General features: G+C 40.2%; 1 protein-coding gene across 3 annotated transcripts in view; it reads right to left on the bottom strand.

Moving 5' to 3' along the window:
• SCAPER (S-phase cyclin A associated protein in the ER) overlaps nt 1–27884 on the bottom strand; it is a 325634-nt gene that overhangs the window by 61515 nt on the left and 236235 nt on the right. For all 3 annotated transcript variants that reach the window (XM_068275840.1, XM_068275842.1, XM_068275841.1), the window contains exons 23-24: nt 20800–20915; nt 16787–16910 (exon numbers count right to left, since the gene is read on the bottom strand). In XM_068275840.1, the coding sequence (XP_068131941.1) occupies nt 16787–16910; nt 20800–20915 (240 nt within the window). The remainder of the gene's footprint in view (nt 1–16786; nt 16911–20799; nt 20916–27884) is intronic.

The following is a 27884-nucleotide window of genomic DNA, read 5'->3' as shown; positions in this document are numbered from 1 at the left end:
TGTTTACTTTAACTCTCTTGGTCATAGAGCTCAATAGAGCTTCACAGGTTCACATTCTCTTTTAGAGATGTGAAAAAATGAAAACCATTATTTAGTATCAGGTAGGAACATCAGTAAATTTACACTGTTATTCAAGCTCTATGCAGATTACTTTACATTGCATCAAAGTGTCATTACTTCAGTGTTGTCCCATAAAAAGATATAATCAAATATTTACAAAAATGTGAGAGGTGTAATAATTTTTGTGAACTCATTCAGCAACCACGAAGGAGAAATTATATAACAGTGGCAAGATATTGAGAATAACGTAACAACAAAAATATTTTCTTTAGAAAAAAATGACAGAGGATAAGTCACATCAACTGCAGCTTTTCACTTTTCAGAAGTTCTGTACTGGAAAGAGCAGTCTTGGAGCAATGTCTCTAGTGAAGTGATTAAAAGGTTAGCCATGTAAAGCAGGGACTTGAACAATGCATCTATTGTCTGCGATTCCCTATATTGCTGAAGCACGTCTATACAAGTGAACACGTTACAACAAGACGTACAGAGCACAAACAGGCACGCCCTGGCCTTCTAGCTTTCTCTAAAGGTTTCTTTTAATGGCTAGAAGCATTATTTTTGGTAAAACACTGGGAACGCTGTATGCATGAAGTCATCTTGCCCTGTTAGATGTATGTTACAGGTACTGAAGCTGTTACTACTATATTCTATTTCCTGGAAAAATCAGTCCTTTTGTTGCTATATCGTGGCACTGAAAAGAACACCCCTTAAATGATTACAGGTAAGGTCAGATAGAGATGCCTTTAGCAATAGGGACCATTTTTAGCCTTTAACTATTACTTCATGCTTATTCATCTGATGCAAGTGATATTTCAGCCAAAGACCTTTTCCACACTTAGGGCCCTTTTACACTTAATCAGTTGCTCTCAGTTATAAACTGAAAGAAGACGGATTTTCAAAGTAATTCCCATGGTTTCCTATGGCACCTTTCACACTTAACGCGTTTTAACTTAAATCTTCTTCCCAATGCACTGCTATAGAAAAAAGGTGCACTAACGCATACCAACTGATTAAGTGTAAAAGGGGCCTTACAAAATTTAAACAGTTCATTTTGAAAAAATATCTTTGAAACTTCCAAGAAATCTGCACCCCTTTGGAAACAGAATACCATAATACCAGTAAACACAAATGAAAACAACTACAGCAAGGTATGCAAAGATGAACACACACTACTAATGCAGGCTTATCAGGAAGGGGTTAGAACCAAAACAATCGCACGCCTGTAGTGGAGCAGTGCTGGTCCAGGAACTTGTAGCAGCGGATAATCCAGTGTACGAAGGAGGGGTCCACACACAGACTTTTTGGGTACAATATGAGTTTTATTGTCCCAATGCACAAATACACAAGATATTATCGTCACAACTGACGATCGTTTCGGGGCCTAGAACAGGTCCCCTTTATTAAGGCATAAACAGACAAAATATGTGATAAATTGACATATTAGGTCTGTTTATGCCTTGATAAAGGGAATCTGTTCTATACACCGAAACGATCGTCCGTTGTGACAATAATGTCTTGTGTATGTGTGCATTGGGACAATAAAAGTCATATTGCGCTCAAAAAGTCTGTGTGTGGACCCCTCCTTCATACACTGTATTATCAGGAACGGGGCAGAACAGCAACTAATGGGTTTTGTGCTTTCCACCATCCTTGGCCACTGGTGTCTGTTTGCGGGACGCTTTAGTCCATTCGCAGGTCCCAGTAAAAAGGGATAAAAAGTAGTTAGGAGGAAAGCCACCTAATGGTATGTTTAGGTGTGGTGGATGTTCTATTTGTCCATATGTGGATGTGACTAAAACCTTTAAAGACTCTACAGGTGATAAGGAGTGGGAGATATGGAGCTACATTAACTGGAACTCGGAGTGGGTTGTGTACCAACTGACCTGCCCATGTTGAAAAATGTATGTGGGCATGACCACAAAACGTTTGAAGAAACGAATTGGACAACATCTTAGTGATATAAGATGTGATAGGCAGAAAAATGGGGAGTTTAGGGGCACTGTGGCTGAACATTTTGGGGTCGTGCATCAGGAAAATGTAAATGGACTGAAAATCAGAGGCATATATAGACTACCGGATAAGGGAAGAGGGGGTGATAAAGAGAAAGCCCTCCTTCAAAAAGAAAGGCGGTGGATCTACATCTTAAATGCCCTGGAACCAGCCGGGTTGAACAATGAACTAGATTTTGCACCGTTCCTTTAAGAAGAAAGAACATAAGAGGAAAAAACAACCCTCCCTCTCCCTCAGAGAACTGAACGTGCTGTGCGTTTAAGTATATACATTCGTTTATAAACGCTGAAACATATATTTAATTCTCTGTTTTCATAATATATATATATATATATATATATATATATATATATATATATATATATATATATATATATATATATAATTAAGGGAAAAGGAACCCCCCACCTTCAGATCATTGCAATGTATCTCGCTTGGTGGCAGTTTCGGGTATGGATTGTCATATGAGGAATACTTTGCTGTACCTACTTACGTCAGCAAGGGCTGCTAAGTTTGACAACCGGAAATTATTTTTATGGCCAGTGGAAAAGGAAGAGCCAGCATGAAGCGCATAAAGGAGGTGGTTAGGCCACCGACCCCCCCCCCCCTCCCGCACACCCAGTTGAAGCTCGCGAGAGACGAGCGCAACGCGTAGGTGGGCGGGGCCAAAATCCCGCGCTGACTCTTGGAGCGCTCCGGTGTCCTAGCCACCCAACGAGGGAATCAGACTGGTGTGCACGCTGAAGGTCCATGGGACTCCTATCACCTCTTTACATCTGGGATCCTAGGACTGAGGTTGGTCGGTTATGAAACATGCTATCAGCGGTCACAAGCAATTGCAAATAGAGGGCGGTAGGACTGAAAATAGGTAAGTCCTGCATCTGCAGGTGAAGATTGCCTGTGTTGTCTTTGCTGCGTGAAGCCTCTGTTTTGGTCTGATCCTTGGGATTAAAGTTGAGCCGATTGGAACTTACCAAGATCACCTGAGGAATATACTCTACTTCACCCAGAAGAGTTGCCAAGCCTTTGGTACTGCAACCTTGTATGAGTGGTGTTGGGGAGTGAGAGCTTCAATGTATTTGGTTATGTGGGAGCGCTCCAATTTTTAAGTGTTTTTAGCTACCCTATTACCTCCAGCGTTTTGTACCAATAAAGATCGTTTTTCACTTTCATACCTGCTGAGTGGTTGCACTTTACTTTTTCACCTAACCACTGGTGTCTGTAAGGGTCCAGACAAGTTGTAGCTGACAAGTCAATCATCTCATGTCTGTATGTACTGACTAAAGGATTAATATACATTTTCATTTCTCTTAGGAGCCAAGGTCATGGGTGCAATTCCCACCAAAGGTACTCTCCATTTGGATGTTGAATGCTGCTTGTAGACAGTTTCTCAGGTTTCTACCCACAATCTACAAATATTCTTTTAACTTAACTGGCTTTCACCCAAACTGTCCTTGGCATGTGTGCATGACTTTAATGTGGATAATAAACTATAAGCTTCTTTAAAAATGCTGCATAATGTGCTCGAGTTATACAAATAAATAAAATAAAACTAGCAGAGCACTGAAACTTCAGATGAGTCACTTAAAGCTATTAAATAAACTGGCATGAGCCATGATAGACAATAACCTGAGAGATCCCAGAAGCTAGATAACATTTATAACCCTACAGCTTCTGTATCCAGCAGATTTTATTTTCTTACCACAGACATGCTACTGTTTAATTTTTGTTAACATGTTTTGGCTGTTCTTATACGTAGCGGGTTGCTCCCATGAAACAAATTTTGAGTTTCTGTAAAACTGCTTATATGGATAACTGGCAAAGAAGGGTGAAATATTAAAAGCTAAACTAGTTGAGGTCTTTTAGACTGATTGCAGTAACTGACAGTTACAATTGTCACTTGATGAGTTAGAAATGGCTACAGTAAGGGCTTCTGGTTCCAAAATTCCCTTACAGTTGTCATAGGGTGTTCAAGTGGAATCACACTGACATTTCATCTACAGTCTAAAGCATTCAACATAACATAAAATTAGGAACTAAAACAATTTGGGTTGTTTCCAAAATACTGGAAGAGTTGACGTTTAAGCTTTTTACTTCATTTAGCTGCCAATCGATAAGCTTGCTGTTGCTGGGGAGCATCATCAGATTGTTCAGGAAGTGAACTATGCTGTGTAAACAAGGTGGAAATGATTCTGCAGTGTCCAGGGGGTAAGCAAGAGTACTCTTCTGTGTTTGTTCACTAATTACTTAATTACAAGTCTATCTAATAATCTGTCCTGCAGCCAGCAACGATATCATTTAGCTTCAGTGAGGTGTAAATATGCATTCAAATGACATTAAACAAGTTCTATAGTGCTTTACATTCATTGTCTACTGTGTTTAAATGTTTTAAAGCACAAATGTTATTTTGAGTATAATCCCATATTAGGGCCTGCCCTTTTGGTGTTATTTTTAGCCCAGCCACTATTGCATGTTTCTCATTAATTACAGCCATGCAACTGCATGGCTGTGACAACTAAACTTCTTAGGCGTGCCTTGTTAGCAAGCTAAAATATAATATTTATTCAGGGGTGCATTTTAAAACATCAGAAAACTATATAACCTGAGATTAGGGAAATGGAAAATAGCAACATGAGCTTCCTTGCCAGTTTAAATGAATTCCAAGTAAAAAATAAATTCTGAAGCAAAATGACTAAAATCAAAGAATGGGTTAATCAAGGCTGGATACAATCCCTCACAGTCTCTCCTGAAAAAGAATACCAATTTCTCTTACAAGACCGTCTGTGGCCATAGCCTAAAGGAGAGTTTACATAAAAACAAAAGCTTTAAGACATCCGCAGTGCAAGAGGAAATCTTTCCTCAGCTCATCAAAAAAAAAATCACTTGCTAAAGATGGAGTGTTCTGAAATAAAACGTACACGCTGTCATTTTAGTTTGATACTGGTATTTCTTAGGCTCAGTATCCAGGTAACTCACAGGTCAAACTAGAACTATAAAAACAGTAGGTGTTCTTGTACAATAAAGAACTATGGAACTATTTTATCACATTCCTTTTTATATACACCTTTAAGTTTCTGGATACACAAAATCAGCAGTTACTGACTGAAACTGAATTACCCTTAAACAGAAAAAAGAATACTATCAAAGTGTCTACAAAAATCCACATCTGTATTGGTGAAACAGTTTGTCTTCTGTGACCTTTGCTGTAACCATATTTGGTAATACACGATTGCTTGTATATTTTCACTGCCAGTATTATTATTATCGATTTAGAAAGCGCCAACATATTCCGTGGTGCTGAGTATTGGTTACATCATTATTTTTATTTAGTATTTTTATAGCACCGACATCTTCCGCAGCACTGTACAGAGTATATTGTCTTGTCACGTAACTGTCCCTCAGAGGGGGTCACAATCTAATCCCTACCATTGTCACATGTCTATGTATGTATCGTGTAGTGTATGTATCGTAGCCTAGGGCCAATGTAGGCGTAAGCCAATTAGCTTATTTGTATGTTTTCAGAATCATGATGTCTGTTGCTAGAATACCAGGAAATATAGTTCTAAAGGAAATGTCACTAGTGTGCATATGCCATTACTGACCCACGAGTCCCATCTACAGATCAAAATTTACCCTTAATTTACAAACATTTACATAGGACATAAATGATGCGTATTCATAAATAACCATAAGGGCCCTTTTCCACTAGCATTGTGGATGTGAGGCAATCGCCGCATCACCTCGCATCCCCCACGCAGGTACTTCCGGTTGTTGTTGTCCGTACAACCGGATGCAGTATCATGAGGCTTCCTGTTGGCAGCTATGGGGACTCTGATGCGTGCTGCAGAAAACTGCAGCATGCAATCCATAATTTCCCTGCGTCGCATTGCGTAGGATCGCATAGGTAAATTTGCGTCAATGGAAACGACTCCATTGACATCAATTGGTTGCAGTTTCCATGCATTGCGAAGCGGTTTCCGCATAGCAATGCGTCTAGTGGAAACGGGACCCTAAGGCATTCTGAGCCATATTTCTGTACTGTGATATTCCTAGTGGAAATTCAGTTTTAACATGAAAAACGATAAAAAAAAAAATGACAGCATGAAAATGGCTGCAGTATCCATGGAGAACATAGAACTATAATTTAGCAAAGTGTACTAGACTGTGTATCCTTAGAAAGGTTACTTGTTGGACTTGTTCCTGCTGCTCTTAATTAGTGATGTTATAATTAATAAACCTATACAATAACTATTTATGTGCACATCTTACACATCAATGTATACATTTTCCCTGGCACTTTAACAGTTTTATTGTGCAGATCCAACACTCATCTCTAAAATCGATTGCAACAGCTCCCTATGCTGTATCATCCAGCAAAGATCACAGCCGCAAACATTTTTTTTACCATCACTTTATTCACAGCAATATTGAGTGAACTATAAAGTTACTGGAACTAAACATCAAAGATGGAGTGTGACAGCTGTCCGTGGAGAAGTGTGGGTACACTTGGGGACTGATCAACTACTGCAGCAGTACTGATGGTGAGTTCAGAAGTATTCCACTCCCCACCACAGCACATTATACACATTCTATGGAACACTACTTTAACCCCAGGCTGGAAACTGCTGCTTTTCTGCTATGAACCCTATAGAATATTCAGGGGCATCCAGAAAAGATGAAATCCCTGATTTAGACTTATGTTTTAATTATTAAGTTTAGGTCACTGCTTTAAAAAAAAATGGCCCAATTGGGGCTTGGAAGACTTGCCTTCTGATCTCCAAGTTACCGTAAATTTTAAATAAGCCTAAAGCCTCATACACACGGGGCACCGTTGTTGCTGTTGCTAGCACACAGGAGAGTGTGCGCAACAGCTCGGCGACAGCTCCGCCTTTGCGACAGCTGTCTACACGTCTCTGCCCAACAGGCAGAGACGCGGCGGAAGCTGTTGCCGAAAGTTTCATCCCTCCGCTGGAAGCTCCTTTCTGGCTGTGGGTAGCTGTCGCTAGTCCGCACATACACACGCGTACGCGTGGTGGACTAGCGACAGTTGCGGAGACAGAAGTTGCCGGCAATTGAACTTTTCAATCGCACGGCAACTGCTGTCTCCGGCGACAGTTCGGGGTGCGCGCCTCATACACACGGGGCAACTGTCGCCCAGACATGCGCGTGTCACGTGTTTGTGGTGACAGTTGTGCCCCATGTGTATGAGCCTTAAATCTCCAATTGGAACAGAGACTACGACCCATTGCCACTATAAATCATTCTCAAATATATCATAATGACTGTAACACAGTGAGATAATGTATATATGTATATGTATCTTTTTTAATACATGTCCTTTCCTTCCTCATGTGGAGTCAAATCTAATTGAGCAGCACGGTGGCATAGTGGTTAGCGCTCTCGCCTTGCAGCGCTGGGTCCCCGATTTGAATCCCAGCCAGATCAACATCTGCAAGGAGTTTGTATGTTCTCCCCGTGTCTGCAAGGGTTTTCTCCGGGCACTCCGGTTTCCTCCCACATCCCAAAAACATACAGTTAAGTTAATTGGCTTCCCCTTAAATTGGCCCTAGACTATGATACAAACACTACACAATACATACATAGACATAGGACTATGCTAGGGAATAGATTGTGAGCTCCTCTGAGGGACAGTTAGTGACAAGACTATATATATATATATATATATATATATATATATATATATATATATATATATATATATATATATATACACACACACACTTTGTACAGCGCTGCGAAACATGTTGGCGCTATATAAATACTAAATAATAATAATATTCACACTACTTGCTCCAGGTAAGGTTTATACGATACCCCCTTGCACTGCTAAGTATTGGAGGATAGAATCTAAGGTCATATTCTATATCACTGTCAGAATCCCTAACACCTCATTATAGTTGGACGAGGCAAGACCCACATGTTTCTTGCAACACATAACATTAGTGATATGTATGGTGATGTATAATGTTTCCTTGATTTCCTATCATCAGGCTATGATGTCCTTCTTTTTGACTGTTGCCTATGAATTATTTATGTTACTTTGTATCTTAATAATAATCATGAATAAGCTGTTCGTTATGAAAATATGATATATAAAACGTACCTTTGACTTGGGTCACACATACAAGGTGTCCAGTCCTGTCAGTTTTTGACAGCTGGCATCAGTGTTTCTATGGCTATGTTCACATACAAATCTGCACATTTCCGGTCCGGTGCTATAAGTTTTGTATGTGTGTCTATTATTATTATTAATTGTATTTATAAACCGCCCACATATTACGCAGCGCTGGACAATAAATAGGTGTCTATGGCTGTGTTTACACATAAAAGAGGTACATTTCCAGTCCAGTACGGTAAAACTGACAGAAAACTGATGCACAACTGACAGGACAGTACTAGACCAGACTGGAAATATGCAGATTTATGTGTGAACCAGGCTTTTCAATAAGAAAACAAGGTATAAACAGAAAACATCACTCCATTTAGTCTTGAAGGCAAGACTAAATGAAGGAAAGACTAAATAAATTAAAAATAGACAAGGCACCTGACCCGGATGGCATGCATCCTCGGGTCCTAAGGGAATTAAGTTCAGTTATAGATAAACCCCTTTATCTTATCTCTTGTGACTCTCTTGCAACTGGCAGAGTCCCAGTGGAGTGGCGTACAGCCCACGTTTTCCCATTATTTAAGAAGGGCAAAAAATCAGATCCAGGAAATTATAGACCTGTAAGCTTAACATCAGTTGTATGCAAACTAGACTGGAAATATGCAGATTTATGTGTGAACCTGGCTTTTCAATAAGAAAACAAGGTATAAACAGAAAACATCACTCCATTTAGTCTTGAAGGCAAGACTAAATGAAGTGAAGGAAAGACTAAATAAATTAAAAATAGACAAGGCACCTGACCCGGAAAGCATGCATCCTCGGGTCCTAAGGGAATTAAGTTCAGTTATAGATAAACCCCTTTATCTTATCTCTTGTGACTCTCTTGCAACTGGCAGAGTCCCAGTGGATTGGCGTACAGCCCACATTTTCCCATTATTTAAGAAGGGCAAAAAATCAGATCCAGGAAATTATAGACCTGTAAGCTTAACATCAGTTGTATGCAAACTAGACTGGAAATATGCAGATTTATGTGTGAACCTGGCTTTTCAATAAGAAAACAAGGTATAAACAGAAAACATCACTCCATTTAGTCTTGAAGGCAAGACTAAATGAAGTGAAGGAAAGACTAAATAAATTAAAAATAGACAAGGCACCTGACCCGGATGGCATGCATCCTCGGGTCCTAAGGGAATTAAGTTCAGTTATAGATAAACCCCTTTATCTTATCTCTTGTGACTCTCTTGCAACTGGCAGAGTCCCAGTGGATTGGCGTACAGCCCACGTTTTCCCATTATTTAAGAAGGGCAAAAAATCAGATCCAGGAAATTATAGACCTGTAAGCTTAACATCAGTTGTATGCAAACTATTTGAGGGGTTACTAAGAGATACTATACATGACTTCATAGTAGAAAATAATCTTATTTCTTAGCATCTACATGGGTTTACTAAAGACAGTTTCTGTTTGACTAACATGCTCAGCTTTTATGAGGTAGTGAACGCTAATGTGGATATTGGCAATGCTGTAGATGTGATATACTTGGACTTTGCAAAGGCCTTCGACACTGTTCCACACAAAAGCCTGGTGCAAAAGTTGAGGATGCAAGGACTGGGGAAGAGTCTGTGTGCATGGATAGGGAACTGGCTAATGGACAGAAAACAAAGAGTTGTGGTCCATGGATCATACTCAAAATGGGAGACTGTTAGCAGTGGGGTCCCACAGGGGTCTGTACTGGGTCCAGTGCTCTTCAATATATTTATTAATGACCTAGTAGATGCAGTAGTGAGCAATGTTGCTATTTTTGCAGATGATACAAAATTGGGCAGAATCATCAACTCTCAGGAAGATAGTGTCATATTGCAACAGGATCTGGATAGGATGGCTATATGGGCACATACATGGCAGATGAAATTCAATGTTGAAAAATGTAAAGTCATGCATTTTGGACGTACTAATGGTCTAGCACCATACACAATAAATGGGATACAGTTGGGGACATCAAACTTGGAGAAGGACTTAGGAGTACTCATCGACAAGTTAAATAATCATAATCAATGCCAAGCCGCTGCAGCTAAAGCTAACAAAATTTTGGGATGCATTAAAAGGGAAATAAAAACTCGAGATGCTAGCATAATATTGCCCCTGTTTAACTCTCTAGTAAGGTTATATCTGGAATATGGAATTCAGTTCTGGGCACCACATTACAAAAAAGATATTGCAGTTTTGGAGCAGGTGCAGAGACGAGCAACAAAATTGATACATGGGATGGAAGGTCTCACTTACCATGAAAGGTTAGATAAACTAGGTTTATTTAGTCTAGAGAAAAGACGCCTTAGAGGGGATCTTATTAACATGTATAAATACATCAGAGGGCAATATAATAGCTTGGCGGATGAGCTTTTTGTCCCTAGGCCTTCTCAGAGGACTAGAGGACATGATCTACGCATGGAGGAAAAACGTTTTAGCCATTTATTTAGGACAGGGTTCTTTACAGTAAGAGTGATTAAGATGTGGAATGCATTGTCACAGGAAGTCGTTATGGCAAACTCTATACCTGCATTTAAAGGGGGCTTAGATGCTTTCCTTGCGTTGAAAGACATCCATGGCTACAATTACTAGGTAATGCCCAATGATGTTGATCCAGGGATGATATCTGATTGCCATCTGGAGTCGGGAAGGAATTTTTTCCCCTTTTGGGGCTAATTGGACCATGCCTTGTAAGGGTTTTTTCGCCTTCCTCTGGATCAACAAGGATATGTGAGGGAGTAGGCTGGTGTTGTACTTTGTTCTCCGGTTGAACTCGATGGACGCATGTCTTTTTTCAACCAAAATAACTATGTAACTATGTAATAGATACAATTGTTTATCTCATTAGTTAATTTTCACCTCGGATGTCCTTTAAATATAAGTACAACCCTTAATGTTAGACATAGATTAAAAAAAATAGTTGTACCTGTAGCTTTAACACAAGTTTATTCCATCAATTCCCAAATATAATTCTTGCCCTTTAAATGTACCCTTCCTTTGAATCTAAGGCATGTAATACACGGGTGAATAAACTGATGCGTAGGTAAATCTAATGACAGATACTGCACTACAGCATAAAAGGAATTATGTGTTATGAATGTTTCACTGACAAGCAAACAAGCACAGCCATTAAGTGTCCCTAAACAGTCCGATTTCAGTCTGATTCAAAAGGCGTTATGTAAATTATTCACAACACATACATAGATTTTCAATTATCAAATGACTTGGCTCCAGGACAGATTTGCACACCAGGCCTTTGGACGAACACGGTGTCTGAATATCTTAAGATTATGAGATGCTGATGAATAAGGAATGAAATTTTTAATTAAATATTCAGTGTGCTTTGAAAATATAAAATTACTGGCTCTAGACAATGTTTCCTATTCTTTTAGCTGGACTGGCATCCATTGTGTATTCAAACATGATGTCATGTGAAAAGAGTAGCAGCTAATCTTGCTTTATTACAGGAAAGCTACTACGGTTTTTACACACCTTTAAATTTATATAATAAAAAGCCACCAACATTTTATATAGACATAGAGAGGAACAAGGAGGTACTGCTGGTTTTCATTGATAAAAAAAATTGTACAAACTTTTAGATACACTTAGAAAACAAAAAAAAAAACCTTTTTGCATCTGTGTAGATACCGCACCCCTTTGAACTGAATACCCCTTCTTTTTGGTGGCATCCAGACAAATGCAACCTTTTGGGTAAATACAAACACCCACACTACATGTAGATTCTCTTAAAGCGGATCCGAGATGAAAAACTAACTATAACAAGTAACTTGTCTATATATCTTATATAAAGTTTAGATAGTTTACACAGCAAATCTAGCTGGAAACAGCTTCAATAGAATATGATTATTTCTTCCTGTGATAAAATGACAGCAGCCGTGTTGTTAGTAAACATTACACAGAGACAGGCTTATCTGCATCTTGAGCGCTTAGCCTGTGAAAAAAAAATAATCCTCCCCCCCCCCCCCTCCCTCTGAAATCTCTGGCTAGTAATACCTCCCCCTCCTCCTGCCCAGACTGAGCTCCCATGAGCCCTTGCTACTGTCTGAAAATGACTTGGCTCTCTGAAAACCTGTGGGCGTGGCTTGTTTAGTTTATAGGGAATTAGAGTATTAAAACAAAAACAAAAAAGTATTTGGCTTGAGGAATGCCCTATAAACAATAGGAAAGGAACACAATTATGCAATGAGTAAAAGTTCATCTCGGATCCACTTTAAGCAAGATGATGTACACCATGTATGACTATGTATGTTTAGATTGTAATTCAGTTTGTATTATGGGTTTTTTTTTTGTCAAAAATTCAGAGTGCTTATTGTTGACTATAGGCACTGTTACTGGCCTGATGAAGTGGTCAGGTACCCACAAAACCCATTGCCCGTGCTAATAAAATTCCCTTTTTCTTATAACTGTGTCATCTTGAGAGGTAAGCCACCTCTATTTTTTAGATGTTATGTGCTTTTAACCTAGTTTTATCTAATACTAGGCACCTCTTTAACCTTGTTGTACACACAACGGGTGTTTCTGACAAAAATCTGACAAGATTACCGTATATACTCGCAAGCAAGCCGACCCGCATGTAAGCCGACCCCCCCACTTTTACCCCAAAAAACAGGAAAAAATGATTGACCCTCATGTAAGCCGGGGGTAGGAAACGCTGGCCGCGTGATCCCCCCAGTATGTCCCAGTATAGCTAGTATAGTGCCCAGTATAGGTAGGTAGTGCTCAGTATAGCTAGTAAAATGCCCCAGTATAGCTAGTATAGTGCTCAGTATAGCTAGTATAGTGCTCAGTATAGCTAGTATAGTGCTCATTATAGCTAGTATAGTGCTCATTATAGCTAGTATAGTGCTCAGTATAGCCAGTATAGTGCTCAGTATAGCTAGTATAGTGCTCAGTATAGCTAGTATAGTGCTCAGTATAGCTAGTATAGTGCTCATTATAGCTAGTATAGTGCTCAGTATAGCTAGTATAGTGCTCAGTATAGCCAGTATAGTGCTCAGTATAGCCAGTATAGTGCTCAGTATAGCTAGTATAGTGCTCAGTATAGCCAGTATAGTGCTCAGTATAGCCAGTATAGTGCTCAGTATAGCTAGTATAGTGCTCAGTATAGCTAGTGAAGTGCCCCAGTTTAGCTAGTATAGTGCCCCATTATAGCTAGCATAGTGCCCCATTATAGCTAGTATAGTGCCCCATTATAGCTAGTATAGTGCCCCATTATAGCTTGTATAGTGCCCCATTATAGCTTGTATAGTGCCCCATTATAGCTTGTATAGTGCCCCAGTATAGCTTGTATAGTGCCCCATATAGCTAGCATAGTGCCCCATATAGCTAGCATAGTGCCCCATATAGCTAGCATAGTGCCCCATATAGCTAGCATAGTGCCCCATATAGCTAGCATAGTGCCCCAGTATGGGTGGGTGGGTAGGTGGGTGGGTAGGTGCTGTCCCTCCCCGCGGCTGCCGCTGCTATTACCTTAGGCGGCGCCGCTTCCTCTATCCCCGTCCTCCTCCGGTAACTCATTCACAGCAGCGCGCCCCTCGCTGCTGTGATGACGAGGAAACCATAGAGAGCGGCTTCCTGTAGCGGCGATGCCGTTACTATGGGAACCGCTCTCTATGGTTTCCTGCGTCATCACAGCAGCGAGAGGCGCGCTGCTGTGAATGAGTTACTTACCGGAGGAGGACGGGGATAGAGGAAGCGGCGCCGCTTAAGGTAATAGCAGCGGCAGCCGCGGGGGGAGCGGGGAGGGACAGCACCTATCCACCCATGACTCGCAAGCAAGCCGACCCCCCAACTTTTGGCCCACTTTTGGGGGGTCAAAAATTCGGCTTGCTTGCGAGTATATACGGTAGCTCCATGCTTGTTTCAGACACAACAGCAGCCAAAGAGATCAGAAATACTTCCAGGCAACTGGTATTGTCTAAAAGGAAATAAATAGCCTCCATATACACCTCTCCCTTCAGGTTCCTTTTAAGGGTCCTATTTATAAAGTGGAAATAAAATGCTGCACATTTTGGCTTTTTTGCTCTATATTAAAGCAATAAAAAGCAAATTGGACTTGATGTACAATTTAATGACGTACAATTTAGCTACAGTAAAAGAAAAAGTGATGGAAAAACAAGTGAAAAGCAAAACTTGCGTAAAAAGTGGCAGTATTTGCTGGTGTAAAAAGTGCTCTGACTGCATTCTCTTAATGAGGGTGGGTTGTGCCAAAAAAAAAAAAGTTAAATAAAGTTGTCACGTTGTACATTTGAATGCCAGCGAAAGCCAACAAAAGCATGAATTTCAGACACAGATCCTAGCCCTTTCCTGGAAAAGCCCAGAAAACGCAACACTCAAATGCTACACACTGAAAGCTATTAAAAGCCTTCAAAAGACATTAAAAGCTTAGCTGTTAAACGCTGGCGTGCTTGGGGAGGGAAAAAGGCGTTTGAACAAGACACTGAGCAGAAGCTCGGCATAAGCCTGTGTGAACCAGCCCACACATATGTTGCTGTACGTTGGCAGAAGTTTCATTTTAACCTTCTGCTGACCAAGTATGTATGTTTTGTATTCATTCCCCGCCCCCCCCCCCCCCCCCCCCAAAAAAAAAACCCCACTGTTGTAAAAAGGGAGTGACAACTTTATTTATGAATAAAAAAACATACATACTGAGCCTGCTTGGTCAGCAGAAGGTTAAAATGAAACTTCTGCCAACATACAGCAACATATGTGTGGGCTGGTTCACACAGGCTTTTGCCGAGGTTCTGCTCAGTGTCTTGTTCAAACGCCTTCACCCCCCCCCCCCCCCCCCAGGCACGCCAGCGTTTAACAGCTAAGCTTTTAATGTCTTTTGAAGGCCTTTAAAGAGACACTGAAGCGAAAAAAAAATATGATATAGTGAATTGGTTGTGTACTATGAATAATTACTAGAAGATTAGCAGCAAAGAAAATATTCTCATACTTTTATTTTCAGGTATATAGTGTTTTTTCTAACATTGCATCATTCTATAATATGTGCAGATTACACAACACTCAGTATTCAAAATGAGTCTTTCAGAGCAGTCTGTGAAGTACCGGTAATGACCTCTCCTCTAGCAGAGGAAAAGTAAATAGTCCAGGAACAGTTGAGATAATAAAAGTCAGATAACAGCTCTCTCCACGACTAACTTAGTCGGAGAGCCTAATGGCTTGTTTGCATAGAGATAACAACTGGAGTTTCTCAACTCTTCCTGTACTGGAAACAATTAGACTGATGTATCTGATCTTAATGCTTTATTTCTTAGCTGTGCTACACATACAAATCATAATATCATCATTTTTTTTTTATCTTAATGCTTTATTTCTTAGCTGTGCTACACATACAAATCATAATATCATCATTTTTTTTTCGCTTCAGTGTCTCTTTAATAGCTTTCAGTGTGTAGCATTTGAGTGTTGCGTTTTCTGGGCTTTTCCAGGAAAGGGCTAGGATCTGTGTATGAAATTCATGCTTTTGTTGGCTTTCGCTGGCATTCAAATGTAATGCCAGCAACAGCAAATGACTTTTAGAAGCTGCATGTTGCTTTTGGGACAAGACGCCAGGATCTACCGACAGGCTTTCATGAAAGCCTGCAAAAGCTTGTACTAAATGCTACGATCCACTTGCATGGGATGACGCTCGATCTCTAAAAACGTTGCTTTTGCCCATCGCCCAAAATGCTGCATTTAAGCCCGTAAAGTGCCCGTGTGAACCAGCCCTATTACAGTTTGCCCTTTTCTACCACTGCCATGACTAAGCACATACTCAGCAGTGTATGTTGTACAAAATAGGCACAAAAATACTACTATGATGTGCTATGTGTAAAAATACAGCCCTGTACCCCCCCCCCCCCCCCCCAAAAAAAAAAAAAAAAAAAAAAAAAAAGCAGTGACAAACTTATTTAGCTTAACAGTACATGTTAGGGCCTTAACAGTACTAACTTTCAGCCATGTCTTGTTATTAGCAACACAGTAAATAATTTCAGTCACTGCAGGTGAGACAGAATTGGGATGGGTGGAGTGAGGCAGATAAGCTTGGAGCTAGTGACTTAGTGACTTCAGAGCCTGTGAGTTAAGAATCCAAAACTTGGAATATCGCCAGTCCCAGTACCGATGAGTCAGGTTTGCTTATTTTAGGGGTTAGAAATATCAGGGGATGTTTGTGTTGTAGGCGGATAATATCAGGATCTCAAGGAGCATTACAATCAATATGAAGTTTGAGTAGCATGCCATCAATCTTGCCCACGTCATTGGATCTGCACAGGAAAGCTTGGAATAACCCTATATGTAAGTATATCCAGAAACTGTAGGCAAGTTTATCCAAGAGAACTGCTGCTACATTAAAGTCAAAAGGGGGTCACATTAAACATCAATTTCATCAATTTTTTTTCCTGTTCTGCACTTTTTACAAAGTTTATTGATTAATAAAACCTATGTGTGGCACTATTTTTTAAAACCATTCCATCTTTCTATCATTTATCAAGAGCGTCCTAAAAGAAGAAAGAATGACATTTTTGACAAGTGTGATCCATTATGAGTCAACTTACTGTCAGTTGCTGTATAAGGAGCTCCAAAAGGAAGGTGATTTTACTGGTCATGAGCACATAGGTACAGTTCTCAGGACAATTACTGCATGTTAATGAATAAAGATTCACTGAATTGCATAGAGACCTGCACAAAGAACAAATAATAAATATGAGTATCATAAAATATGTAGCAAATCAAGACATTTAAACAAGAGATAGGTTTTTTCAATATACCAAGCAAGAGAAGTTACATAGATTAATATATAAATGATGTTCTGTGGTACATCATTTCATCAACCACTAGTCCACGATTCCAAAAGCTTCTACTTAGCACTCCATGCATAGGCACTCAGCTTGTAAAATTTCCAATAAGCCATTACTGTCAGAAGGATTCTGTATCACAGGCAAAATCAGTACATATGGGTTGCAAAACAGGAGAAAAGTACATTTCAGACACAGAGATAAAATACATTATTAATAGGAATTAATCTGGCGAGATGGCAAACCGTTAGTCCTTATACTGTATGTGTATGCGACGACAAACATATTTGCTCTTTATCTATGCAGTCTGTGCATCCTGCTTAGAAATGTTGCAAAGCGATTATGATTTAGTATACTTCTCTTAGTTTAACACTTATTTTATAATTTGATGGTAGTTAGAAGTGCAAAGCATTATCTGTTTATTATTTTTCCTGCTAACAGTTGTGCTACAGACATCTTGTGGGTGGTTTGAAAAAGTCCAGTGGGAACGCACTACCCTGTGCATTAATGAGTGTAGTGCGCCATAACTTACTGGAGGTTAGATTCACCATGTTAAGTACACCAGGCTGCTATGTGACTCCCACACTGCTTGTTATCTGATACAGCCATCTGAAGATTTTGGCTAAGTTACCACAGAGGAGAAACGTTTCAGAGTATTGAATATACCATGCAGATAGAACAGTACATTCTGCACTGAAGAATGCATGTTATTCTTAAATAAAAAAAAATGTGGTGCCCCTCCTGAATCAAACCAACGCCTGTCCCTAGATATTTAATGGTTTGCAATAAGCAAGGAGAAACCTGGCAAACATACAATTCCCTCACCTCTATTTATCAGCTAAGTGAAAGGGCAGCATATCATTTCCATCCTAACCTAACCATGAACACCAGCTTCATTGCTGTAAAGCATGGAAGCTCCACAGACACCTTCCTTACCCTATGGATGTGTTCGGATTGCAAAATAAATTGCCCTAATTACTGTTCACTCTGAGAATGTAGTGATCAAATATCCACCACTGCTTCGGCCAGTGAGTAACGTGGGTCTTTCTAATACCCCTTCTAAATGTCTGAATGGATATTTCTTCATGTTGATAGAATTTATGTTGTTGTTCTTCTAGGTCTTTATCTTGATCAACTAGCTTTATTGATGTCTATTGTTAGTGGTGCACCCTTCGATCTCCTGGAGTTGTTTAGGGTCTTGGCTTGGCTAGAGTAAGCAAGGTTGTATCAGAGTACAGGTGGTTTCCGAAAGGGTATCAAGCCTATAAGAATTCCATATAGCACTATGGGAGACCTTCAACCCAACCCCCACCTTACATGGCATGCTGCATTGTTGACAGGCACGAAGCGCTGGAAAAAAGCTGAGAATTCTAAAGAATTTATATCAGCCCCATTAGATTAAATTAACACTTTCTCTAAAAACAGAAAACATTCCTATGGCAAAAATAGTGAAAAAAGACTTTCCTAGAAATTTACCAAGTGGCAGCTGATATTTGGCTATCAGTTCCTAAAATTTAAATTAATTTAGTAACAGTGGAGGTGGTGTATAAGGTTCTTCTCTGGTGGTACTAAGTACCAACCGAAATGGCTCACCTGGTCATTGGTCTGGAGGAAAAATGCTGCAGAGGATGAGGGGAAAGGGAAGACATAGCCCATATTTTCTGGTCTTGTCCCAAGCTACAGAAATTTTGGTTTAGTATTCATAGTTTACTTGAACCTCTGTTCAACGTAACCATTCACAAAGACCCCCTTGAATGCATCCTTACATTTCAAATTGCCTTCGTTGTTTAGATCTCGAGAGCACCTAGCCACTTTCCTGCTAGTGGCAGTGTAGGAGGAAGTAAAAAACATAGTTAGCAGCTGTATGGTACAAAAAAGGGTGGTGCATTTATTACACGATAAATTCAATAGGTTAAAAAATATTAGGGACATCTGGATAAAATACTTGGGAATGCACCAAGCCTTGTGACATATTCCTAATTGCAGGATGGGCATTCTCTTGGGATGAGGCAGAGAGATAATCTTTGTCTGTGTCTTTATAGGGTTGTCACTCTTAATTCCTACATTTTGGGCCATATGCAATTTACTTTTTCACCTGAGTTTTCTCCTAGGTGATATTTTTAAAATGGTCAATAAAATGCTTTTTTAGCCACCAGAAAGAAAGAAAATAATTTTAATATTACTTTTTCACCTACTTTTTGAAAATTTTTTTGGTGAAAAAGTGCTCGAAAACTATTTTAAAATCGAAGATGAAAAATTATCTCCCAGGAGAAAACTAAAAAAAATGAATTGCATCTGGCCCTTTGTCTTTCCTTTATTCTCTTTTCCTTCTTTACACCTTGATCTAACGTCATAGTTTTCTCCAACTGTCTTTTTCCCATTCCTTAAGGGGCCCATACACTCAGCCGATTTTCTGGCCGATCGATCGATCAAAATCGATCGATCAATTGCAAATCTGTTGCCCAATTGACCGATCGACGGCCGATTTTGATGGATTTCCATCGAACTGGCAGGGTGGAAAATCTAGGTCGATCTGTTGAGATTGCTTATCATTTTGCATTGGCCCTAATGGAAATCTGATGGCAAAAAAATGCCATCAGATCGTTTTTCAATAGATTTCAAACTGAAATCTATTGGAATTCTATTGTAGTCAAAAAAAAGGGTCCTTTTACACATCAGATAGATAAGAATTCCATCTGATGATCTATCTGCTGCTAATCTGACGAGTGTATGGGTACCTTTATTCTCAGTGGAACTTCGAGAAATGTTGGTAAGGGAAGGATTTGCACAGTATATTTTGCTCTTCAATTAAGCAGTATCTTATGTTAAATTATAAGACTATAAATTAATGATCATTAAGTAATGATGAAAAATAAACAAAATAAAAAATGAACAAAAATATTTATCCTTCTAAAGATTACTGTAGGATACATTTTTGTATGTAACTGATCACTATAAACAACTGATTGTTAAATGTTTGATTCCTTTTGGAGAACTTTATAAAAAGGTTGAAGTAAAAATAAATCTTATCAGCTACAAAGGCTGATTAATAACAGACAAAATTACACAAGTGGTAGTAACATTTTAGGAACAAATGAAAAAACTAAAGTAAACTTGAGTGATATGACACAGTTACTAGCAAGGGAAGAAACTAAAGCAAGGAGACCAGAAAGTTAAATGCACAGCTTTTCTATGGCTGGCTCACACAAAGCTGAAGTGAGAAGAGTCACTACAATCAATTAGAGGTACATACATCTATTCCAGGACAGTAAAGCTTAAATGTTAAAGCAATTTCATAGAGAAGATTCAGATTACTACAAATGCCAATTTACAGGAATTACCCGGTTAACGAACACGATAGGAACTATAGGTTTGTTCTTAACCTGCATCAGTCCATAAGTCCAAACATTGTGCCATATCTGTACCCTGTACTGCCTCTATGCCCCCATGTGCCCCCCACGGTGTCACCTCAGTTTCTCTGTGCCTTCAGTGTCCCCTTGGTCCCCCTGTGCTCTCTGTGTACTGCAGCAAATGTCATTTTATCAGTTTAAAACCATTGTTTCATACAATTTTTTAAATTAATATTCTCAAAAACGATATGGTGTTTTTGAAAAAAAATTTCACTTCTTCGCATAGAATCATATTTCACATTTTCAGGTCAATTTTATCCACGGGTCATTCGTAAGTTGGAGACTACATGTATAGCCTATCTGTGAAATATACAGATTTCTTGGACAAAGTCTGATCCCTGCTGACAAACACTATATACGTACTTGAAAGGGATGCGGGTGGATGCACTGGGGCTGCACACAGGTGTGGTAGTTTGCAGGATCTGTTCTAAAACGGTTAACCCACCAGCAGCTCGAAAAGAAATCTGATCAGATGAATTCTGTAGGAAGAGAACAAAACATTAAGTTTGGTCACAATTTGCATAGAAGTCACAAAAAAATAAAATACAAAAATTAAGTTCTGATAAATTCTGGCTGTATAAATAACCGCAATATAGCAACTCATAGTACGAACGACCCAAGTCATAAAAACAACAAACAAAATGTTTTCATTAATGTACAATTTATTATCCCGAGAACAGAAAATATTACCCAAATCACACAAATGTTAATGTGAATACAGAAAAAAAACAGCAACAAAAAAAGACTAGCAACTTGGTACTTTTGTGCATATTTAAAAATGTAAGCCCAGCTAATGGCAATTTTTCCACTTTTGCGGTCCTCAACATTGCAAAGCCCTGTACAAAGTTACTATCATGACAATGTACCAACTGTTTCCGGTAGAGTAGAAACTTATGGCCATTTCATTTTTATTACAGTGGACCCAAACTAAAAATACAAGATTTCAGAAATAAAATCTATTTTCTAAGTTATAATAACAAATAGCAGCCTTTTTTCAGCTGCATGATGACAAATATAAAATATTTTACATTTATTGGAGAAACCCCTCCCTTCCTTTCATATTGCTGGCAAATAATCGGGCAAACTGGTGGAGTAGGTGGTGTCCTGCAAAGGAGGAATTGCTAATGGCTGCCCCCAGTATAACCCTAGTTATGCAAAGAGGAGGGTGAAAAGCATGCACTGAAATGCTCATAGGCTTGAAGGAGTGTTAATTTATATTTGTATGTGTCAGAGTGGTGCAACTACAGTAAATATTTTGAATTAAAAAAATGTTTGGTTTGGGTCCACTTTAACTGGCTGTTAAAGGGTGTCATTTGATTTCTAACTTGTGTGGAGGCAGGACAACGCTCCATGTTTAATGTAAGCACTGTCTCTAGGATGAGGTGTCCTGGAGCAACGTGCATTTGCTTTATAAAAACAATTTCTTGGATCCTCATTATTATGTACTAAGAGGAAATATGTTATATGCAAAAGAAGAAAATGTTTACCAATCTTTGTTTGACTGTTAACAACATGTGTTACAAAGGTAGAAGTGAAAACATCAGAATTCTTACGGTGAATCTTTATGCATGAACTACATGTTTGGGTCACCACCACAACATGTGTTTATACTAGAGTGAGTACAGAAAAAGGCTTGTAGAAGATTATTGGACTTGATAATAAAATCTGCCTCATCAATCTTTCCTCCTGAAGGTGCTCAGTCAGAAGTGTGTACAATTATAAAGCCACATACTCGCCTCGCGACCCAGGAAGTAGGATCCCATCGACCTCACATGACAAAGAGCACTCCCGATCCATCTTCCGGTTGGCGGGCATGCACGACGTCACACGACGGGAATGAAAGAGACTTCAAGCTATAGCTGTACTTTGTGTGGGAGTCATTGGGGAATCTTAACGATCCGATCTGCCGTGACGGTTGTTATTGCTGCACAATGCTAAACAACATTTGTGCAATCACGCCCCTGATCCCATGTCGCGAGATTGCAGAAGTGACCGCTCGTCAATCAAAAAAATCACCCGTTGTCGGGAAAATCGCAAGGTGGGTACATGCCGTAAGTGAAAAGAGATGGACAATTACCGTGTGTGGTCAAATTTAAGCTAGGCTCACACAAAGTAATGATGGCTCAATATAACGAGGTGACCGATCCCTCCTCGACCACAAATCTGCTAGTCAACAGTTCCTTTCACACTGAACACTTGATCTCAATTAGAAAATTGAAATGTGAATGCCTAGCTTTAGGCCTTTATCTACTCCTTTTAAATGTACATTCTACAGTTCTTCTTGAAGTAGCCATAGCTACACCAGAGAAAATACATACATTTTTTGTTTTATGAATTAGACAGCAGTAACAGTAGCTGGCTGACTAAAGGAAAGTAGACATAAGAATGGCAGCATTTCATAACAGTGTTGTTGTCTAAAAGTGCTTGGTGAAATTTGCCTTCTTAAAGGAATAGTTAAAGAGACACTGAAGCGAAAAAAAATATATGATATAATGAATTGGTTGTGTACTATGAATAATTACTAGAAGATTAGCAGCAAAGAAAATATTCTCATATTTTTATTTTCAGGTATATAGTGTTTTTTCTAACATTGCGTCACTCTATAATATGTGCAGATTACACAACACTCAGCATTCAAAATGAGTCTTTCAGAGCAGTCTGTGAAGTAATGAACTCTCCTCTAGCAGAGGAAAAGTAAATAGTCCAGGAACAGTTGAGATAATAAAAGTCAGATAACAGCCCTCTCCACGACTAAAGCTGGCCATACACTGGCCCGATTTGCGCCCGTTTCGACAGCAGATTCGATCACTGGGATCGAATCTTCTGCCAATCGTTCACGCTACACGCCGAATTTTGATCCATTTCGTCCGATCTCGTCGATCGTGCCTTACGGAAAATAACCGTTGATCGCCCGCGGGTAAAGAGCGCATCGCTAGCGGCGTTCGAGTACCCGACGACCGACGCAATAGAGCCCGCATACATTACCTGCTCCGCCGGCGCGACTCCAGTCTCCCGGTCACCACTGTTCTGTCTGCGCTCTGGTCTCCAGGTCCGGCATGCCTCACTTCTTCTAGCCCGGCAGGAAGTTTAAACAGTAGAGCGCCCTCTACTGTTTAAACTTCCTGCCGGGCTAGAAGAAGTGAGGCATGCCGGACCTGGAGACCAGAGCGCAGACAGAGCAGCGGTGACCGGGGGACTGGAGTCGCGCCGGCGGAGCAGGTAATGTATGCGGGCGGGCGGGCGCAGCAGCAGCAGTACCACCACAACAGATTGTGAACGGTTTCAGGCTGAAATCAGTTCACAATCTGTTTGCTGTAAAGGTAGCCATACGATCCCTCTCTGATCAGATTCGATCAGAGAGGGATCTATCTGTTGGTCGAATCTGATGGCAAATCGACCAGTGTATGGCCACCTTTAGTTAGTCGGAGAGCTTAATAGCTTTTTTGCATAGAGATAACAACTGGAGTTTCTCAACTCTTCCTGTACTGGAAACAATTAGACTGATGTATCTGATCTTAATGTTTTTTTTCTTAGCTGTACTACACATACAAATCATAATATCATCATTTTCTTTTCGCTTCAGTGTCTCCTTAAGTCTCCCAAAAAAAATGACTTTTACTCACCCGGGGCTCCCCTCTGCCCCCTGCAGCTGAACGGTGCCCTCGCCGTGTCCCTCCGATGCGCCTGGACTCGCTGGCGGCCACTTCCGGTTTGGCCGTCACTGGCCAACAGGCTGGGATTAGCCGCGTTCCCGGCCGCAATAGCATTATAGAGGGCGCTATTGCGGCCGGGAGCGCGATTAGCCGCGTTCCCAGCCTGTCGGCCGGTGACGGCCAAACCGGAAGTGGCCGCCGGCGAGTCCAGGTGCATCGGAGGGACACGGCGAGGGCACCGTTCAGCTGCAGGGGGCTGAGGGGAGCCCCGGGTGAGTAAAAGTCATTTTTTTTTTGGGAGACTTAAGAATTCCTTTTAAAACAAAAGGAAATATGCAATAATTCAGCTATAAGTGAACATTTGTGGTTACCCACAATGCACCACTACTGAATATGCAAATTATCCCTTTTCGCCCTTGTAAGCAAGGCAAGCATCCAGAACCGCTGGTGTATAGCAAGCCTATAGCCTATGGCTGTGTAATATTTAAAGCTAGAGGCTTGCTATACACCAGCGGTTCTGGATGCTTGCCTTGCTTACAAGGGTGAAAAGGGATAATTTGCATATTCAGTAGTGGTGCATTGTGGGTAACCACACATTTTCACTTATAGCTGAATTATTGCAAATTTCCTTCTGTTTTAAAGAGAGTCTGAAGCGAGAATAAATCTCGCTTCAGACCTCAGAGTTAGCAGGGGCATGTGTGCCCCTGCTAAACCGCCGCTATCCCGCGGCTTAACGGGGGTCCCTGATCCTCCAAATCCCCTCCGTAAGGCGGGGGAGCGCTTCCTGTTTGGGGCAGGGCTAACCGCCGCAGCCCTGCCCCACACGCGTCTGTCAGCGCGTATCTCCGCCTCTCCCCCGCCCCTCTCAGTCTTCCTTCACTGAGAGGGGCGGGGGAGAGGCGGCGATGCGCCGCTGACAGACGCGACTGGAGGCAGGGCTGCAGCCGTTAGCCCTGCCTCCAGGAGCGACCAAGTCTGCGACCAAGTCTCGCAGTGGGGGGTTTGGGGGTCAAGGGACCCCCGTTTAGCGGCGCTATTGTGGCGGTTTAGCAGGGGCACACGTGCCCCTGCTAACTATGAGCTCTGAAGCGAGATTTATTCACGCTTCAGAGTCTCTTTAAGAAGGCAAATTTCACCAAGCATTGTTTATTAGTAGGAAGGCTTTTCGGTCTCTTTTATCCCCCTATACATTCCTAGTGGTTTGGGTAACCCTGAGCTGCTTGGTTACTCTGTTCTCTAAAAGATATGCTATATAAGAAATCTTGGAAACCTAAGTTTAGCATTTATAATCTATGAGAAGCACACAGGAATATTCTTCCATTTAGTGCTCTTTACACCGGACAGTTTCAGAAATGTCCAAATAGCAGTCATCTTACTAGCCCCAGGAGAGCATTTCTTTACAGCACAACTTCCAAGCCCAGTGATAGGAAGACTAGCTGAACTGACAACGTGAAAGGAGAAAAAGCAAATGCAGCTAAGGGTTCAGCTATTATATACTAATAACAAAGCATTTATTCTCTCTGGATCCAAATAAAAAGGAATACTATTTTTTTTACAGTAGTAAATCATATGTTCTTTTTGACTGATGCTGTTGTAAAAAAAAGGGCTCATGTTACCTAACAGAACTGTCTATATAAAAAGAAACGCTAAGTGTAATCTATATAAGCAGAAAGTAAACGAAGCATCCTGTATTCTGACCAGATATAACTGTTACCAATTGCAATATCATTGCATAGGAATAAATAATTTTAAAAGCAGACCAAAGCAAACTTGGTGTTCCCATAAATGCCTGTCTCAGTGCAATAAATGTTTTCTTCTGGTCTCCCCAGCCTGTCTTCTCATTGCCGCCACAGAAGTAAAGTGCCGTTCGGCTCCAAGCCTTCTCCCACAGCCTCTGTCAAACCTGCTCCTTTCCAACATGTGCAAACATGAAGAGGATGGTGGGAAAGTGCAGGATAGCCTGGCAAACCTTGGCTGTCCCCATACTTGCCATGCACAATGATGTTATCACACATGGTATGCACTAGGACAAGCAGTGGTCCAAAGCGAGGCTCCACTACAGCAACAAACTGGCTAACACTATCTGGGGACACTATCACAGTTTGATGCAGCCTTCCTATTTCATCCAATTTACAGCAGGCCAAATGTTAAACTTTGCTGTGGAGCTTGTTACACGTTCATGCCCAGGAGTTAAAAGCAAATCTGAATCAAAAATAAGCTTATGATAATGAACTCTGTGTAGTATGGGCAATAAATACAGTAGAACATTAGCAGCAAAGACAATTATCTCATATTTTTATTTTCAGTTATATAGATTTTATAACATTGCATCAGACTATTATAGTTGCAGTTTAGAATCCACAATCTTTATTTTGTGCTGTAAAACAATGCAGAGCTAATGACCCTTTGAACTTTTCTGCAGTAAAACCTTATCTCAATCTCTCTCACGGTTTCTTGGCTTTTAAAGAGACCCTGTAACAAAATGTTGAGCCTTATTTCTTCTATCCTATAAGTTCCTATACCTGTTCTAATGTGCTCTGGCATACTGCAGCCTTTTCTAGTTGCACTGTCTCTGTAATAAATCTCATCTTCTTTCCTCTGTCGGCTCAGTCGGGCTGAGGCTGGAATGTGTGGAGTGTGCAGCACTGCTTGTCATTGGCAGAAGCTTTACACACCCTCTCCAAGCTCTGCATGAGTCACACAGTGAGCTGTTCTCAGCCTATCACAGAAGCCATGTTTTTTGTTTGTAAATACTGCCTAAAACTGGCAATTACAAGCCAGGATTGCAGCAGGGAGTGGCAGAAACAGCACAGAGGGGCCCAGGAGAACATAAGGAATAGAATGGTATGCTTTTTATTGTAATAATTTTAGAGTACAGATTCTCTTTAAGCCCTTCATAAAAACAGGACCGAGTTTGATTTGAGTTGGTGGACTCGCTCAGAGAAGCTCTTTCCCATAGATAACTCAAGTTTTTAAATAATTTCTGTACTGGAAAACATGAGACTCTTTTCTACTAATGTTCTAATTATTATATGTACTACACATAAAATCCATTATCTCATGGTTTATTTATGCTACAGATTTGCTTTAACCAGTAAGGGTGATTTGTCCACACCAGTCTTCAAGTGGAATTATTCAAAAAGGGTTCCCTACATTGGATGCACATATCCATAAACTTGCTTTATTGCAGGATTAGTACATGTGGTAGTCACAGACAAAATGGCAAAACATTTCCCAACATTAACATTATGCCATTTTGTCTCTGACTACCAGATGTATTAATGTACTTTTCCTGCAACGAAGCAAGGTTATGGCTACGCACATCCAGTAGAGTCACCCTTTTTGGATAATTCAGTTTTAAGGCAAAAGTCCTTTCATTTTTAAAGCAATAAAAACATGAAACACTGACATAATGTTTTCAGTATTATGATGTAATTAACTGTGTTACCAGCACTGTCCTTGCTATTAGAATTCATATAAAAAAAAAATTTGCGTAGATATTAAAATGCCACACAAGTTGAAAACTGGAGGTTTGGGATTCTGAGGGGCACTGCTGCGATTAAGTGATGTATCTGCATTCAAATATATCTCATCACGTAAACGTAAAAGCTATTTGTATCTAATTTAAAAATCTATTACAACAGAATCTAACTTTTTTAAAGAACCCGAAGTGCTAGATTGTTTCCAGAATGTGACACAAGCCATTGGCCAATAGACTGATAAATCAGCATATAAGGGAATATAATCTTATATTTCTTAATGACGTAATCTATCAAGTAGAGATCTCCAAAAGAA

Source organism: Hyperolius riggenbachi, chromosome 3 (genome assembly GCF_040937935.1).
Source record: "Hyperolius riggenbachi isolate aHypRig1 chromosome 3, aHypRig1.pri, whole genome shotgun sequence".
NCBI classification, from domain to species: domain Eukaryota; kingdom Metazoa; phylum Chordata; class Amphibia; order Anura; family Hyperoliidae; genus Hyperolius; species Hyperolius riggenbachi.
The sequence above is the reverse complement of the archived record's forward strand: the minus strand, read 5'-3'. Positions and strand labels throughout refer to the sequence as shown.